This window comes from Paramisgurnus dabryanus, chromosome 6, assembly GCF_030506205.2.
Source record: "Paramisgurnus dabryanus chromosome 6, PD_genome_1.1, whole genome shotgun sequence".
Lineage (NCBI taxonomy): Eukaryota > Metazoa > Chordata > Actinopteri > Cypriniformes > Cobitidae > Paramisgurnus > Paramisgurnus dabryanus.
The window spans coordinates 10,990,261-11,006,714 of NC_133342.1; the positions used below are offsets into that span (position 1 = coordinate 10,990,261).

Consider the following 16,454-nt stretch of genomic DNA (forward strand, 5'->3'; position numbering starts at 1 on the left):
CACACTCCATCACTCTTTCACTCATTCTTTCACTCGCTCACTCTTTCTCTCATATATGCACACTCCATCACTCTTTTACTCACTCGTTCACTCGCTCAGTCACTCTTTTCTCGCTCACTCTTTCACTCACTTACTTATTCACTCGCTCAGTCACTCTTTTACTCGCTCACTCTTTTGCTCACTCACTCACTCACTCACATACACACACTCCATCACTCTTTCAATAATTCTTTCACTCGTTTACTCTTTCTCTCATATATGCACAATCCATCACTCTTTCACTCACTCGTTCACTCGCTCAGTCACTCTTTTCTCACTCACTCTTTCACTCACTCACTTATTCACTCGCTCAGTCACTCTTTTACTCGCTCACTCTTTTACTCACTCACTCACTGACTCACTCATATACACACACTCCATCACTCTTTCACTCGCTCAGTCACTCTTTTCTCACTCACTCTTTCACTCACTCACTTATTCACACTCACTCACTCGCTCTTTTACTCACTCACTCTTTTACTTACTCACTGACTCACTCATATACACACACTCCATCACTCTTTCACTCGCTCAGTCACTCTTTTCTTACTCACTCTTTCACTCACTCACTTATTCACACTCACTCACTCACTCTTTTACTCACTCTTTTACTCACTCACTCACTCACTCACTCACTCACTCACTCACTCACTCACTCACTCATATACACACACTCCATCACTCTTTCACTCATTCTTTCACTTGCTCACTCTTTCTCTCATATATGCACACTCCATCACTCTCATTTACTCATTCACTTGCTCAGTCACTCTTTTCTCAATCACTCTTTCACTCACTCACTTATTTACTCGCTCAGTCACTCTTTTACTCACTCACTCTTTTACTCACTCACTCACTCATATAAACACACTCCATCACTCTTTCACTCATTCTTTCACTCGCTCACTCTTTCTCTCATATATGCACACTCCATCACTCTCACTCACTTATTCACTCGCTCAGTCACTCTTTTACTAGCTCACTCTTTTACTCACTCACTCATATACACACACTCCATCACTCTTTTACTCACTCACTCATTCTTTCACTCGCTCACTCACTCTTTCACTCACTCACTTTTTCACTCATTCTTTCACTCTTTCACTCATTTTTCACTCACTCACTTACTCACCCACTCTTTCACTCATTCTTTCACTTGCTTACTCAGTCTTTCACTTACTCGCTTCCTCAATCACACACACACACACACACACACACACACACACACACACACACACACACACACACACACACACACACACACACACACACACACACACACACACACACACACACACACACACACAGTCACTTCATCACTCACTCACATACGAGTATATGACTCATATAAGATTTTTTTTCTCTCATTGAGTATAAAGTGAGGCTCTTTTATCCCATCATATCTCTCCACACTGACAGTTCATACATTATTCTTCTATAAGCAGACAGAGGTAAAAATCTCCCATCATCCTCCTCACAGTTCGACCTCTCCACTGTGTCTCAGGACGAATTCTGTCCCACGAGTCACTACTGCTAAGAGAAAGTCTGTCTGTCTGACTGTCTCGCTCTCATGTCAAACTTACAATGAAAATGATCAATTATTTATGTATTGCAGAGAACATCAATATTTTCTTTCTTGCTCTGGTGTCGTGGCCGTCCTGAGGGGAAGTGTCCTCGTGTCTACTTCCTGTCCACTTTCAGTTTGGCATATATAGATTGGTCTAAATGAATCAAGAACTCCTCTATGAGATCTTTACATTCATTAAATCATGACTGTTACTATGGTAAGATGTGCAGCGTGTCCTGAGAGATGAAAGGCATCATACAGGTAGAGATGAATCCTCAAGCATTCTCACACACATTTAATTCAATCTTTACTAATCTCATTTAAACTACACTGAAATCAGAGAGAGGGAGAAACAAGACACACAAGGAGAGAGTGATGGATGTTTACGTCTGCTGTGGACTCTTAGGATGTGCTTGTGTGTTTGTTATAATTGAGACACAGAGGAGAAATGCATGCAATGCTCTGATAAACACATAATTATGCAACTCCCCACTCCACACTGGCAGATTGAGATGGCAAACACACACACACACACACACACATACACACACACACACACACACACACACACACACACACACACACACACACACACACACACACACACACACACACACAAACACACTACACAGTCAAGGTATCAATGAGGCATTCATCAGCTTTAACCTGCGAGGTCACGGCTGAGCCCTCTGCAGACCAGATTAGTCGAGTGACAAACGTGCGCCTCTTAATCTATTTATTTAATATGCCGCCCGTGTGCCGCCCATCTCAACCAGACCTGATTTATCGCCGAGAAGACGAGAAGGGCACACAAACACACACACCAGCCAAACTCAGTCTAAGTGAATAAGACCCAGTGGACTATAGCCATCTGCCTCCACAAACACACATGAAGGGATGTCTGAGACTCTTACCTTGTGTGGCGATGTAGTGGTTCGGTCTATGATAGCCCTGAAAGAGAAAGAAAGATCACATATAAAACAGATATTGTCATTAAAAAAATACAATAAAATTGAAATGATGTTATGCATGTAAATACTATGAAATCCTATGTGTTTACACATCAGTGATGTATGCTTGGGTGTTCAGAAAGTAATTTTAACTAATTTTGCCCTTCCTGACAACTGTTAGGGGGGGGGGTGATTTTTTTTGTAACTCATCCGTTTAAATTATATTAATGGGGCGTGGCTACTTCAGTGATGGCTGAACAGCCACTGGCGTCCCTAGAGTCAAGCTAGGCTGGTGTGGTTTCAGCAACCAGTCACCTCAGCTTCACTCACGTCCCACCTTTTTACCCATTTTCAGATATCTGCGAGTGATGCTCAGTGACGCGCGGCCAAGATGGCGACGTCAGACACCGCCTACTTTAAGCTTCAAAAACAATCTTCACAAACCTAGGGGTGACGTCACGGACACTACATCCATCTTACAGTCTATGCATTATAAGTTGCTTGCTAAACAAATCCTTACACAGTTACCTCAGATCAAACACAGATTTGATGGTATTGGCTAACTAAACCCTGCTCACCAGCCAAACCTTGAACTCCTTCAACATCAACACAGCCTGCAGTATTTCTGTCATCTGAGTATTTAGCACACTTTTGTTTCAGTCCTTTAAAACAAAACAATCATCAGAAATTCAGCTGGGATCTGCTTTCTTCTCTCATGTGCTGACTTTCATCTCAAATGTATTACAAGGAGCACAATGAGAAATAAAGAAGTGCTTAATCTGAGCTAAACAACATGTCACAGTAAGATAACACAAGAATACAAAATGAAAAGACATAAAAGTCTTTCTGAACCTAACAGGAATCATTACTATGAGAAACAGGATGGGTTTTATTTAAATAAGAGTTTGGATTTACTGATGTAAACCAACTATATCATTCATTTTGTTTATATAACATGTTTATAATTTGCTTAGCCGGGTCGGATTTCGCAGAGAAATATAACTTAAACTTTGGACAAAACATCTGCTAAATGACTAAATGAACTTGTAGTATTTATTGCGTGATGACGTCTGTAAACAGAAAGACGATGAGCTGAATATATCAAACGTGTGTACTGCTGCAGATGGGGAAGAGTTTGTAGTTTGGTTAACAGTTGCTAAGAGTTTAAATGTGCGATGATGACAACATTTAATCTGTAACATTTTAAATGACAATCATTCTGGGGAATATCATGTAAACACTTAAGCATGTGAACAGGTAAACAAAAGTAATGCTTTTGTTTAGTCAGAAAAACACGGCAGATATATTACATGTTCAAATAACCTTTTTCACTACTCGTACAAAAAATTGCTCCACAAAAAACTGCAATTTTACATTTCAAACAGAGAGGGTGTAAGAGAGGCTAAAGTTACTGATTGCAGCTTTATAAATGTATGTAACACTTGTTCCCTGAGAAGGGAACGGGACGCTGCATGTCCCTTGCCATACTTCCTGTACTTCCCATATTTTTTAGATAGTGAGGGCGTTTTTCAGGTCGCCTTTTATACTTCCTGGCTCCCGCGTCACTGACAAGTTACGCCACACCATTGTTTGAATTTGATATACACATTCAGATGCACTCACACCTGGAGACGTTCCCATAGCGCCACTACACCGACGCAGCAATCAGAAATCTACATGATAACCTTTAGATTAAATATTTAAAATGAAAACAATGATTTGTATTTGATATAAAAATAGACTATGGGCCCTATTTTAACGATCTAAGCGCATTGTCTAAAGCGCACGGCGCACAATCTAAATGGGCGTGTCCGATTCCACTTTTGCTAATTTAACAACGGGAAAATGTTTTTTTTTTTTCAACAATGTGCCTGAACACACCTCATTTTCAGACCAGAACGCCCATGGGCGCAAAATTGGACGCAAATGCATTTGTTATTTAAACAACGTGACGCTAAACGTGAAAATGATCATTGCGCCAGGTTGAAACTAGCAAAAGACACTTGCGTCGCGCATTGCGCCGGGTGTCCGATAGAGCTCATTAAGTTTAACTTCTATTGCAGTTATCTACAAATCAATGCTTTTAAGTTATTTTTAGTAAATAATGTTTCTATAAAGATAAATCACAGCAAACAAGAACAAAACATTTTAAACATGTTCTGGTTTTTACTCTTTTTGACGTTAACCGATGTATAAACATGCAAACGCAAAGCATTTTCAGGAAACAAATGTATATAAAAATGATTTAAGAGATGCTCTATTGGCCACCCAAACAAACAGATCCATCTAAAACAAACTGGGAAGACAAAGACACAAAGCCGTGCGGCAAGCAAACAAAGACAAATGTGATAAAACATAAATACATTTGGTGGCAGGCGAGACTTTATTGGCTGGAGAGATGCTTAAAAGGCTTTTGGAGAAGAAAAACAGCCTCCATCGCTTCACTTATCAGCGTGAGGAGCGGCTAAGTACCTCAGCAACAGCAAATCTCTTTTAATAATGAAGCCCTTCAATATGCAGATACTCTTTGTATCTAATAACCAGCATACGCTTTGTGAGGAACATCTCCTGAACAAGCCAAACATAAAGTACAATAAACCCACCGAGAGAAAGACGGATGAGTAAATAATTGACGCGTGTGCATCGGTGAAGCGGCCGTTCTGCATTATGCATCAGGATTTGTGGAAGTGTCTTAAACTCTGCTAATAACCAGCGCTGACAAATGAAGCTATTAAAAATACAGGAGCGAGACAAAGAGCAGAGATTTAATGTACAAAGTCCCAAGAAACACTAAGAATATCTACAGTTAGAATTAAGGTTGTAAATATTTTGAATTAAGGTGGCTTGTGAAGTCGCATTGGTTTGCGTGCCAGGATATTATTTAATATAACTCTGATTGTGTTTGGCTGAAGAAAGAAAGACATAAACATCTTGGATGACACGGAGGTGAGTAAATAATCCATCATTTTTCATTTTAGGGGTGGAATCTTCTTTTAAACAAGAAGGTGCGATGCGTCTAAATGATGCTGCGAGCGATCAGTCAGGCTGTATTCACTAAACACAGCTGATATCTGTCATAGTGTTGCACTGCATCATGAGTACTTCAACAATTGTTTTCACTGTAAACACATCAGCTTCAGTCACAATGTTGGATCTATCTGCTCTGTTCAATTTATGCACAGAAATGCAGGCGGTAAACTTCATTCAAAGCAAACGCCAGCAAGTATTCATCAATGAGTTATGGAGAAGATTCTTGTTTCTGCACAGTGATTTCAGTCCATGAGCTGACATCTGAGCACAGTGAGAGTTTAAAGCAGGAGAAACAGTGAGTTGAAGAGCATCAAACACTACACCCAACATGACTTTCAGCACAGATTCATCTCTCTGTCCACCCTGCATCCCTTTATTGAAGCTGAAGTCTCCTGCACTGACATCACTTCCTCTATAATTTACACTGCTGATCTTCTGCGAGTGTCCAGCGGGAGTGGAAGTGTGTACAGTATGTGTGTGTGTGTGCATGAGTTTCTGTGAGTGTGTGCAGGAGATTGTGTGTGTTTGTGTGCATGAGTTTGTGGAAGTGTGTATGTGTGCAAAGGTTTGTGTGTTTATGTGTGTGAATGTGAGCAAGTATTTCTCTATTTGTGTAAAAGTTTGTCTCTGTCAGGGTTGGACAGAATTTAAGAAATGTATCAGTTTTACAATTATTTCATTTGAATTGGTCACACACAGCAAGTTAAATTAAAGGTGCAGTGTGTAATTTTTTAGAAGCATCTCTTGACAGAAATGCAAAATAATATTCAAAACTATATTATCAGGGGTGTATAAAGACCTTTTATAATGAACTGTTATGTTTTTAATTCCTTAGAATGAGACGTTTTTATCTACATACACCGAGGGTCCCCTTACATGGAAGTCGCCATTTTGTGCCACCATGTTTCTACAAAATCCCTTAACATACAAACTTTTTTTACTAAGCTGTATCCGATGATGACATGTTTGTCCCATGGCGGCTACCGTAGCTTCTCTATGTGTTTCAAAAGTGAGGGGTGAGCAGTGGACTGAGCCGTTGGTTGCAATTCGCAACCTCACCACTAGATGCCGCTAAAATGTACACACTGCACCTTTAAACTGACAGAAACAAGAATTCACTGAACTGCAATAAAAAATAAATAGTCACCAGTCCATTTAATAATTAATTATTAATTCCATCTAATATTTCTATAAAAAGATGTGTGTGTGTGTGTATGTGCATGTGTGGACATATGTGTGCGCATGCATGTGTGTGCGTGCATGTGTGTGTGTGTGTGTGCATGTGCGTGTTTGTGCATGAGTGTGTGCATATGTATGTGTGTGCGCATATATATATATATATATATATATATATATATGTGTGTGTGTGTGTGTGTGTGTGGTGTGTGTGTGTGTGTGTGTGTGTGTGTGTGTGTGTGTGTGTGTGTGCATGCGTTTGTGCGCATATGTGTGTGTGTGTGTGTGTGTGCGCGCGTGCATGTGTGCATATGTGTGTGTGTGTGTGCATGTGTGTGTGTAACATGTGCATGTATGTGCTGTACAGTGATCTTTGTGAGAAGGTCATGAGTGCTGTACTCACATCAACATAATTTGCATTAATGTAATCAGAGTTCTGCTCTCCGTCCAGATTCTGCAGCCTTACACGTGAATGATCATCTACAGAGAGAGAGAGAGAGATGAGAGACAGTCATTATACTCTCACACTCATTGTTTATCTTGTGTTTGTGTTACCACAGCTCAGTTCACCTCTGCTGTATATACACAGATAAGTATGAGATTATGTACTTTGTGTTCATGTACTCGCACAGAATATGATGATTCCTGTCTTACAATACTGTACATACATGCAATGATGTTTCCATAACGGTTCTTCATCCGATTCTCATCCTTCTTGGCAGAGTCCCATGGGGCGGACTGACCCTCAAAAAAACTCTGAAACAGACAGAGACGCACACACAGAGAGAGTTTAACCATTTAAAAAGTTGACACAAATCCTCTTCAGGGTCCTTAAGCATCAGATGTCAGACATGAGTTCTTCATTACAACATCAGCTGCACTGAGGAACATCACAAACATCCCCATGTGTGACCTTCCCAAAATTCAGTCAAATCATTCCCACCTACTCCATACAGGACATAATACAGATTAGGAAAAATATCTTGAATAAAGTTACACAGCATGACTCAATGGCTTCATTGGGAAATATGTGGTAACACTTCAATAACTATGGATTTGCCTCAGTAAACTCCTAATACTAATTATTAATACCTAGTGAGGTAACTGTTGTAGCATTTAAGTGTAAATATGTGTTACAAAATATTTTTAATGCTGTGGAAAAACCAGACAAAGTGGCCCAGCTTTAGTCTGAAGTAAGTTCTTCTTGTAGGAATGCTTTATAAACTATGACATTTATATGAAATATTCACTACAACAGCAACTTTCCTGATCAAATAAAATCTCTGAAAACATATCATCTATCTCAAGTAAATGTTAATTATTTTAAGATTTCTTCACAAAAGTCAAACCAAATTAAGTTTAATACTTAGTATTATTTCAAACCATTAACCATGAGTATGAACAGTGCACTGCAAAAAATTATTTTAAGAAAAAAAATTTCTTAGCATTTTAGTCTTGTTTTCAGTAAAAATATCTAAAAATTCTTAAATGAAGATGCTTTTTCTTGATGAGCAAAATGACCCAAGAAAATAAGTCTAGTTTTTAGACCAAAAATATCAAATTTAAGTGATTTTGTGCATAAAACAAGCATAAAAATGCCAATGGGGTAAGCTAATTTTTCTTGAATTTTTCTTGAATTTAGTGTTAAAGAAAAATGTTCAAGATTTTTTTGCTTACCTCATTGGCAGATTTGTTTGCTTGTTTAATCCAAAAATTTAATCCATATGACCGGAAGTAAAGAGAGATCGTTTTGAAGTGAGGAGATTTGCGTTTTTGATTAATTATGAGGGCACATGTTTTTTTAATAATGAAGCTCACAGATACCACAAAAAATACCACAATATTCCAAAACAAATTACAGTTTTTCATTTCAATTTCATTTCGAATTTAAAGCAAAACTTGAGATTCTCTTGAATATTGTTGTTTGTTATTTGTCTTGTGCAACAGAAAGATTTTTATTGGTTTGTGATTTAAACATCATAAAAATGTGCATGTGCTTTATTAAATCTGCTATGTAAAATCTCCATCCTGAAGCAAACCAATTGCAAACAAGACTGCAGAATCTCAAAAACATTTTATGACATATCTGATAATACATCATAAAACTCTGTGACTGGAAGAAATATTTATTAATTCATAAAACACATAAAACAAACTTTACATTCAAATGTTTTTCTTTCTCTGTAACATTTTCAACCAAGCAGAAACCACTTTGAATAAGAGCATGTCTCTTGAAAAACTGTTTTCCATTGATTTATGAGAAAAAGTTTGACACAAGCACACAAGCACGCACGCACGCACGCACGCACGCACGCACGCACGCACACACACACACACACACACTCATAATTAATGAAATTTGTATTTATTTAGCATTTTATTTTTTGACTTCCAGATTTCCCTTATAATAAATGTATATAAATTATATAAAACTATAAAAATTATAGTATAATGTAATCAAATGCTTTGCCTTAAATATTGATAAATAACATCACACAGGGTTTGTGATTCAGCTGAAAATTTGATTTCAGGTTTAGTCAATGATATTTCTGAACCATGCAGGAAGCTACCTTGACATTTCTTCATTTAGTAGATGCTTTTATCAAAAACAATAAATGATGAGCATTCAACAAACCAAGAAACTCCAGAAGAACTGTGACAAGTGACATAAAAATGTTTGAGTATAACACGATCTATAAACCTCAAGATACAAACAAACCAGACGACCATGTTTAAAATTTAACAGTGCTGTGAATGTAAATGCTGACGCTGGAAGAATCTCTGAAGAGTTCAATGTAAACTAATATCAGTTTAATAAAAGACTGCAAACATTTCACAGACATCTTTCATATTCAACACCAAATATAGACTGAAACTGAGCACTGACACTGGCAGGGTTGCCAACTCTAGATGAGGAAAACACTCTCGTTATTACATTAAATCTACTTTTATATCTAATGACATTGAACTTAATTGCTTTCAAAAAATGTCACGTATTTCTGATGAATAAAACTTAAATGTACAAGCTAAACACTAGACATTAACACTTTACCTATGAAGATTAAACAACTAGAACTGTAAATAACTAACACTACTGTAGCTATAAATATTAGATAAATAAGATAAATATTTCATTTGTTTTTTAGGAATTATGCATTCACATTAAGTGTGTTGTCCATTTATTGTGCAGTTTATTTATCCTGTAGCTCAACTGCGTCAGCATTCCAAAGGTCACGGGTTCGATCCCAAGGAGAAAGAATTTAGGCCTATAACTTGAATGCATCATAAGTTGCTTTAGATAAAAGTGTCTCCAAATGTAAATTTTCATTGTTATATGATTTGTGTCCTCGCTATTTCTCCTCTATGGAGTATCGTCTGTGTTATATAGCGGTGGATCACTGTAAGAAGGATTGGCAACCCTAAACCATTGCGTCTCTCAATGTGCACGGTCTACAAAAACAGCTTTAAAACACCAACACTTTTAATGTTATCTTCCCATAACACATAATCTAGCGTCTGTCAGCACAAGTGAAAGCTTCAAACCTTTAACATTTGTAGAAATGAACTAAATGAAGTGTGATCTTACCTCATTTATCTGCTCCATAGATAAGAACCATGAGAGAAGAGGTCAGAAAGAGATACAGTGTGTAAGTGAGGGGACAAAACTACTTCAGCACAAACAAACACTACCTGCAGATCATTTATTTGATCTCTTTTATAAACTCTGACAGTGCGCGTTTGTGTGTTCGTGCTGTGACATCGTCATCTACTGTATAATACAACAGAACACTGAACCCAACACCGGGCAGGTAAAGAGTCTTTATTAACTACAATACTGCTCATAAGACTTCATAACTGATCATAGAGATAGATAAGAAATCAGGCATGAAGTTAAACTTGTGTGATCACGTGTAAGATGCTGTGATAACTGTCGGTGAGCTCATGTAAACTCATTCAAGAGACCGAATGCGTGTGAAACAACATGCTCACAAGAGACTTGATGTAAATCAATAAGGACGTCAGCAAACACAAAACAAAAAAACAAGAAATAAAACAACAAATGAAGTGATGGGTAGGTAATGAAAGAATGATGGGATTGGTGATTACCTCATACTCTTCTTTAAAGCCGTAACCCTCGGCACATTTCATCTGTGTGATGTGTTGAAGCAGATCTGCCACACGGATGGCCGGATGGAGTTGACCCGTCTGGTACGGCACATCTACGGCTTCACGTTTACGCAGTGAATGTGTGTGTGACTGCACCAGACTGCTGGTGTCACTGGTCAACGTTTGAGTTTCATCTAGAAACAGAAAACACGCTCAAGTCACAATGAGGTGGGCACGGCGAAAGCATTTCAAGTTTAAAACACTTTACTGCACAATTCCTTTTACAGTGATGTCATGAGGCTAATATGATGTATTACTTTAAAAAAAATCCTGATCAAAAAGAACAAAATAATTCACCTAAAATGATTTATTATCATAACCAGTGGTGGCCAGTGACTTCTCTTCCAAGAGCCAAGAATTTAAAACATGTGTTTGTAGCGTCATGTAAACATGTGCATCAAGCGTCATGTCAAAATACGTGCCGATATATACGTGAAAAGGGTTTATGATAAAAGAGATGCTCACGTTCACAAAATACACACAAGGCACTAACTTAACACTAAACTCTGATTACACATGAGATTAAACAAGCATCCGGCAAACGTGAGGTCTCTTTTATCATAAACCTTTCGAAGCATCTGCAGCAGACACATATTTTGCCATGATGTGTGATGCACATAAGTTAACATGACACGCACTGAACACATATTTTGACATGATGAGCCATACACATTACAGGCTAAAAACATGTTGTTACGAGTTTTGCATCGTACGCCCTCCAAAAATAAGTCACCGGCCACCACAGCTCGTAACATTTCAAAACTGTATGCTGTTTGTATTCAGAGGAAAATTCAACGAGCTGTTTCCAAGCACCTTTAGGTTAAAATAAAGCCTGTTTTCATTTACATTACAAATGCCTTGTAGATCTATTTCAATGGTCGTGGGTGCGGGGCGGGTTGTAAAAATAGATAGAGTGATCGGGACGGGCCAAATATTTCATAAAATTTGGAAAAAAACCCTGACCCGCACATCACTAGTACACACAATAAAACAATGCTTAGCATTAAAGTAACCGTGTTTTTTATCATTAGGGTAATCATCTTGCTTGAGTTACAAATTTGACTGGTATGCATTGCTTATCGTATGTTCAGGGATGAAAGATTGATCTAATAATTCTTAAATGAAGATGTATTTTCTTGATGAGCAAAATGACCTAGGAAAATAAGTCTAGTGTTTAGTCAAAAAAATATCAAACGTAGGCAAATTTGTGCTTAAAACAAGTAAAAAAAATCTGCCAATGGAATAAGAAAAAATTTCTTGATTAAGTGTTTATAGAAAAAGTAAACTTATTTTAAGAACATTTTTCTTAGTTCATTGGCAGATGTTTTTGCTTGTTTTAAGCACAAATTCACTTAAATTTTATATTTTTTCTAGGTCATTTTGCTCATCAAGAAAATACATCTTAATTTAAGAATTTTTTATATTTTTATTGAAAACAAGACAAAAATACTAAGTTAGAAATTCATCTTTTGCATTGTAAGCAGACATGCTATATGACTGGATGCAACTTTTGAAACTTTTTGAAGTAAGTATCTTTCAATTTTAAGGGTGTCGTTGTGTTTCATGTGAAAACAGCATACAGATTTGAAAAGATATGAATAATAACAAGTTTATCTTTTTGGTGATTATGTATCAATATTTTGTACAATAACTGAGCACTGTAAAAGGAAAAAGTACTTCTTATTTGTTCAAGTGTAAGGGGGCGTGCACACCAAAGCTTTTAATCCCGCGCCCGGTGTATGTTTTTTCCGTGCTGAAAGACGGCGCTCTGTGTTTTTCCCGTGCTCAGCAATGAGCGCCGAGAGTTGAAAAATATTAAACTTTGGGTGAAAAACTCCGCTGGTCAATGTCAGGTCTCACACGGTCGTCCAATCACAATGGAGGAGGGACAAATATCACAACAACCAACCGGCGCATTGTTCAATGACTGATAAACAAATCAGAAGTATCAGAAACCAAAGCGCTCAGCTGAAGAAAGCTGGCAGCCGGCAGAAAAAAATCTGACAGTCAGGCATTTTCAGACGCGTTAAAAAGCATTGGTGTGCACGCCCCCTAATGGCAATGAATGGATCATGAAACAGCGCTGGAGGAGAGGATGAGTGGATGTGGAGAACAGATAAAGATTGACCGACCTCTCATTTCACAAAAAAAATCACAAATTTATCAGCTCTGTCTGGTAAACAGCTAATATCTGCCTGTGTCTATTATACGCCCCTGTTTATCCCTGATGTGAAAGTTTCGAAATTCATTTTCCCATGGCAGCGTAATTGACGGGTGCTGTCAATCCACAGCAGAACATGAGCGTAATGATTGGACGAGGGATCGTGACGTCACAATGACTGATGTTCAAAGCCACGGAAGTCTCCAAAGAAACCTCAAAAAAGCAAACAAACGTAATTGTAAAACTGCGGGTGGAGAAACAATGTGATGGCATGATGCACGTGTGATTTGGGGGGGTTAGCGTGTGATGTAATGTTTACATTTCCATGCAAGACACATGGGAGGGGGGACGGCCAATGAGCCTCTACGTGAATCACAGAATCCCGTCAAGCTGATGAACTTACCAGTAATGGGGACTTTATAAGCAGATACATTACAGGTTAAACGTGAGAATAGAGAGACAGCGAGAAGACGACAGCGAGAAAGAAAAGAGAAAGAGAGGAGAACAGGGTATAAGCAACAATAACAGGCAGAGCACTAACAGACGCTCTGATCGGCAGTCTGACGGTGTACGGGGGTCTGTCATGGGATTCAAATCACAATGAAGGACAGATACAATGAATTTCAAAGAAAGAAATGCAAACAAATAATTCAGATGTATGCAGTAAGCAGCGGATCTCAACTGCATGCGTCAGCAGGGAAAAAATAATGCTGAATGAAAACAATAAAAGCTCAAATAAAATGGAAAAATCAAAACATTCTTAAATTAAGATATACAGTATTGACTTGAGAAGCAACACCTAAGAGGATTAAGAACATTGTTGTCTGAGAAAAATTCATGCTTAAGTCATTTATTAGTTTTTAATAAATTGAAATTTATTAAATTAAGTTAAACACAGCTAAAAACTATAGAAAGCCCATCACTGGTAAATATTAACTGTTTCAAGCATAAACTCACTCGATTAATATTTAATTATTTCTCAAAGAAGTCTTATAAACAAGACAAGACAACAGGCCCCATTCACTAATAATTGTTTAGATTAGTTGTGTATTATTTTTAAATAATTAAATGGCCCAATAATAAAATAATTCCTTACATATACACACAGTTTGTGTGACTATTGCGTACATGTGGTATAATGCTGCGTTTACACCAGCCACGGTAGAGGCGTCAAGCGCGAGTGATTTAAATGATAAGTAAATGTGAAGCCACGTTGACGCACGTCTGGAGGTGTCGCGGCGCAAATGAGGCGTTTGGCTCGGTGCGTTAGACGCGATTCCGCCTCATTCGCACGTCTAGTTTGCGCGAATGGCGCAAATTGAGGGTCTGCCGCGGTATGTGCGAATGGTGCTTTTTGTGCATGTTGTATTTGACGCAAATTTGCGGCTGATGCCCGAGTTGAAAAATTTGAACTTTAGCGGATTTTCACGCTGCGTTAACCAATCAGGAGCCTGCTTGCTGCTGTGGCGGCAGCCCCGCCCGGAGTCACTCATTTAACATGGAGGAACACTTGATATTGTGTGCGAGCAGTCACCTGGAGTCAGTGATGCGCGGGTTAACCCGCACCCGACCGACATTTTCAACTAACCTGTCCGCAACTCGGACCGCATAAAAAATAAATAGTGTATCCGACCCACTCCCTGTCCTGCATTTTTTAAAAGTTGTAATTGTTTAAAATATTTAACTAGCATCTTTATTTAAAAAAACCTGCCCGACTGGGACCCAAATATCATAAAAAATATTTTAGGATGACTCGTAACCGCGATTTTGACACCTCTACCGCGGCTGGTGTAAACGCAGCACAAGTTATATTAAGAAGATATATTCTTGTATGAAAATGCATCATGATTTGTTCGTAAAAACATACGTACGCACATTTCACGCACAAACTTGTGCATGCTTAGTGAATGAGACCCAATACCTCAGTTGTCAATCTTAGGTGTTGGCTCTCAAGTTATCTTGATTTAAGAATGTTTAAATATTTATACTGGAAAACAAGACAAAAATAGTAAGTAAGACATTTCATTTTTATTTCTAGCGTTGAATCCAATCACTCTACTGTATTTTGGGTGAAGCTGGTCAAATGTGAACATGGGTAGATTGTGTGACATCATCATCATCGCTGCATCCTCATAAAGTCAAAATAAACATTATACTGTAAATAAACAATCATAACTTCAGGTGTTTGATTTCCAGGACATATTGTTGTTTAATGTGTGGATGTCTGATGGTAAATCAGAGGATCTTTTATTAAAAGCAGTTGAGAATCACGGCTGTATGGTGTTGAAGCGTCTCATGATCTGTCCTCATGTGCCAGAGCTGAATCTATCCTCATAATTCCTGCTTTTATTGGGTAAAGTAAACCTGCTTCTGCTGCTGTGAGAGAGATCGCTTACACGAGGTGTTACTCATTCATATTTAATATGGGACTCAAAGGTCTTATTTTTCATTATGTTATATTTCAATTAAAGTCTGTAATGGGTGCTCAGGGTACGAGAGCCGGCTGAAGGGCGGCTGCATTCAGAATAAACAGAAGGAGTGCAGAGGTGGAGGGAGAAAAAATGAGACAAAACCGCCTTAATTATTATATTTTATCATAGGATAAATGAATAAACACAGGCAAAACAGAAAAAAGAAAGAGAAACTGCTATAGGCAAAAAAAAAAAAAAAACATTAGAGAGAATCGCAAAGAGACACTGATAGCAAGATTGCCAAGTAAACACAGAAAACATAGAGATTTATCTTATCTCCAAAAAAGCTAAATCAGCACTGGCAAAACATTTTTGAAATCCACACCCTAAACCAACTGGTTAAAAATAATTAAGAGTTCACCTAAGAGTTGTAACCTGCATTATTAAATAGAAGCTAATATATTTAGTGAGATGAAGCGTCTCATTCCTGCACCAGCGAGAGCACAAAACCTGCATGCTGTCTGTTACACAGCCGGTTTTGTGTGTTTAGTTTAAAACTCAACTAGAACAACTACAAAATCTATCCCATAATCCTCTCCCCACAGCAGTCCATGCATATGTGAAGACAGACAGGATGTGACATCACACACATCATGACACGTGGTGCAGATGGGATGGATTGGAGGTCCCCCCCCGCACACAGGAAGTGGAACCCAAATAAAGAGAAGCACCAGACAGGTGGGATATACACATCAGAACCAAATCAATCAAACATTTTTACTTCTCTCCAAAACATCCTTAATAAACACAAGTAAACGCGAGACAAGCGCTCTGTTCCAAAAACTACTGAGCTGCCTATGAAGTCTGCGTTTGATGATGTGTTGTATTACTACACCTCCTGTAAACCACATGAGTTCACTAATAAGTCAGGAATCATTGACGACGGGCCATTG

General features: G+C 38.2%; 1 protein-coding gene across 1 annotated transcript in view; it reads right to left on the reverse strand.

The window, feature by feature from the left end:
* LOC135744126 (receptor-type tyrosine-protein phosphatase mu-like) overlaps positions 1–16,454 on the reverse strand; it is a 218,618-nt gene that overhangs the window by 30,747 nt on the left and 171,417 nt on the right. The window contains exons 19-22 of the mRNA XM_073814927.1: positions 10,870–11,063; positions 7,431–7,518; positions 7,166–7,242; positions 2,521–2,557 (exon numbers count right to left, since the gene is read on the reverse strand). Of these exons, the coding sequence (XP_073671028.1) occupies positions 2,521–2,557; positions 7,166–7,242; positions 7,431–7,518; positions 10,870–11,063 (396 nt within the window). The remainder of the gene's footprint in view (positions 1–2,520; positions 2,558–7,165; positions 7,243–7,430; positions 7,519–10,869; positions 11,064–16,454) is intronic.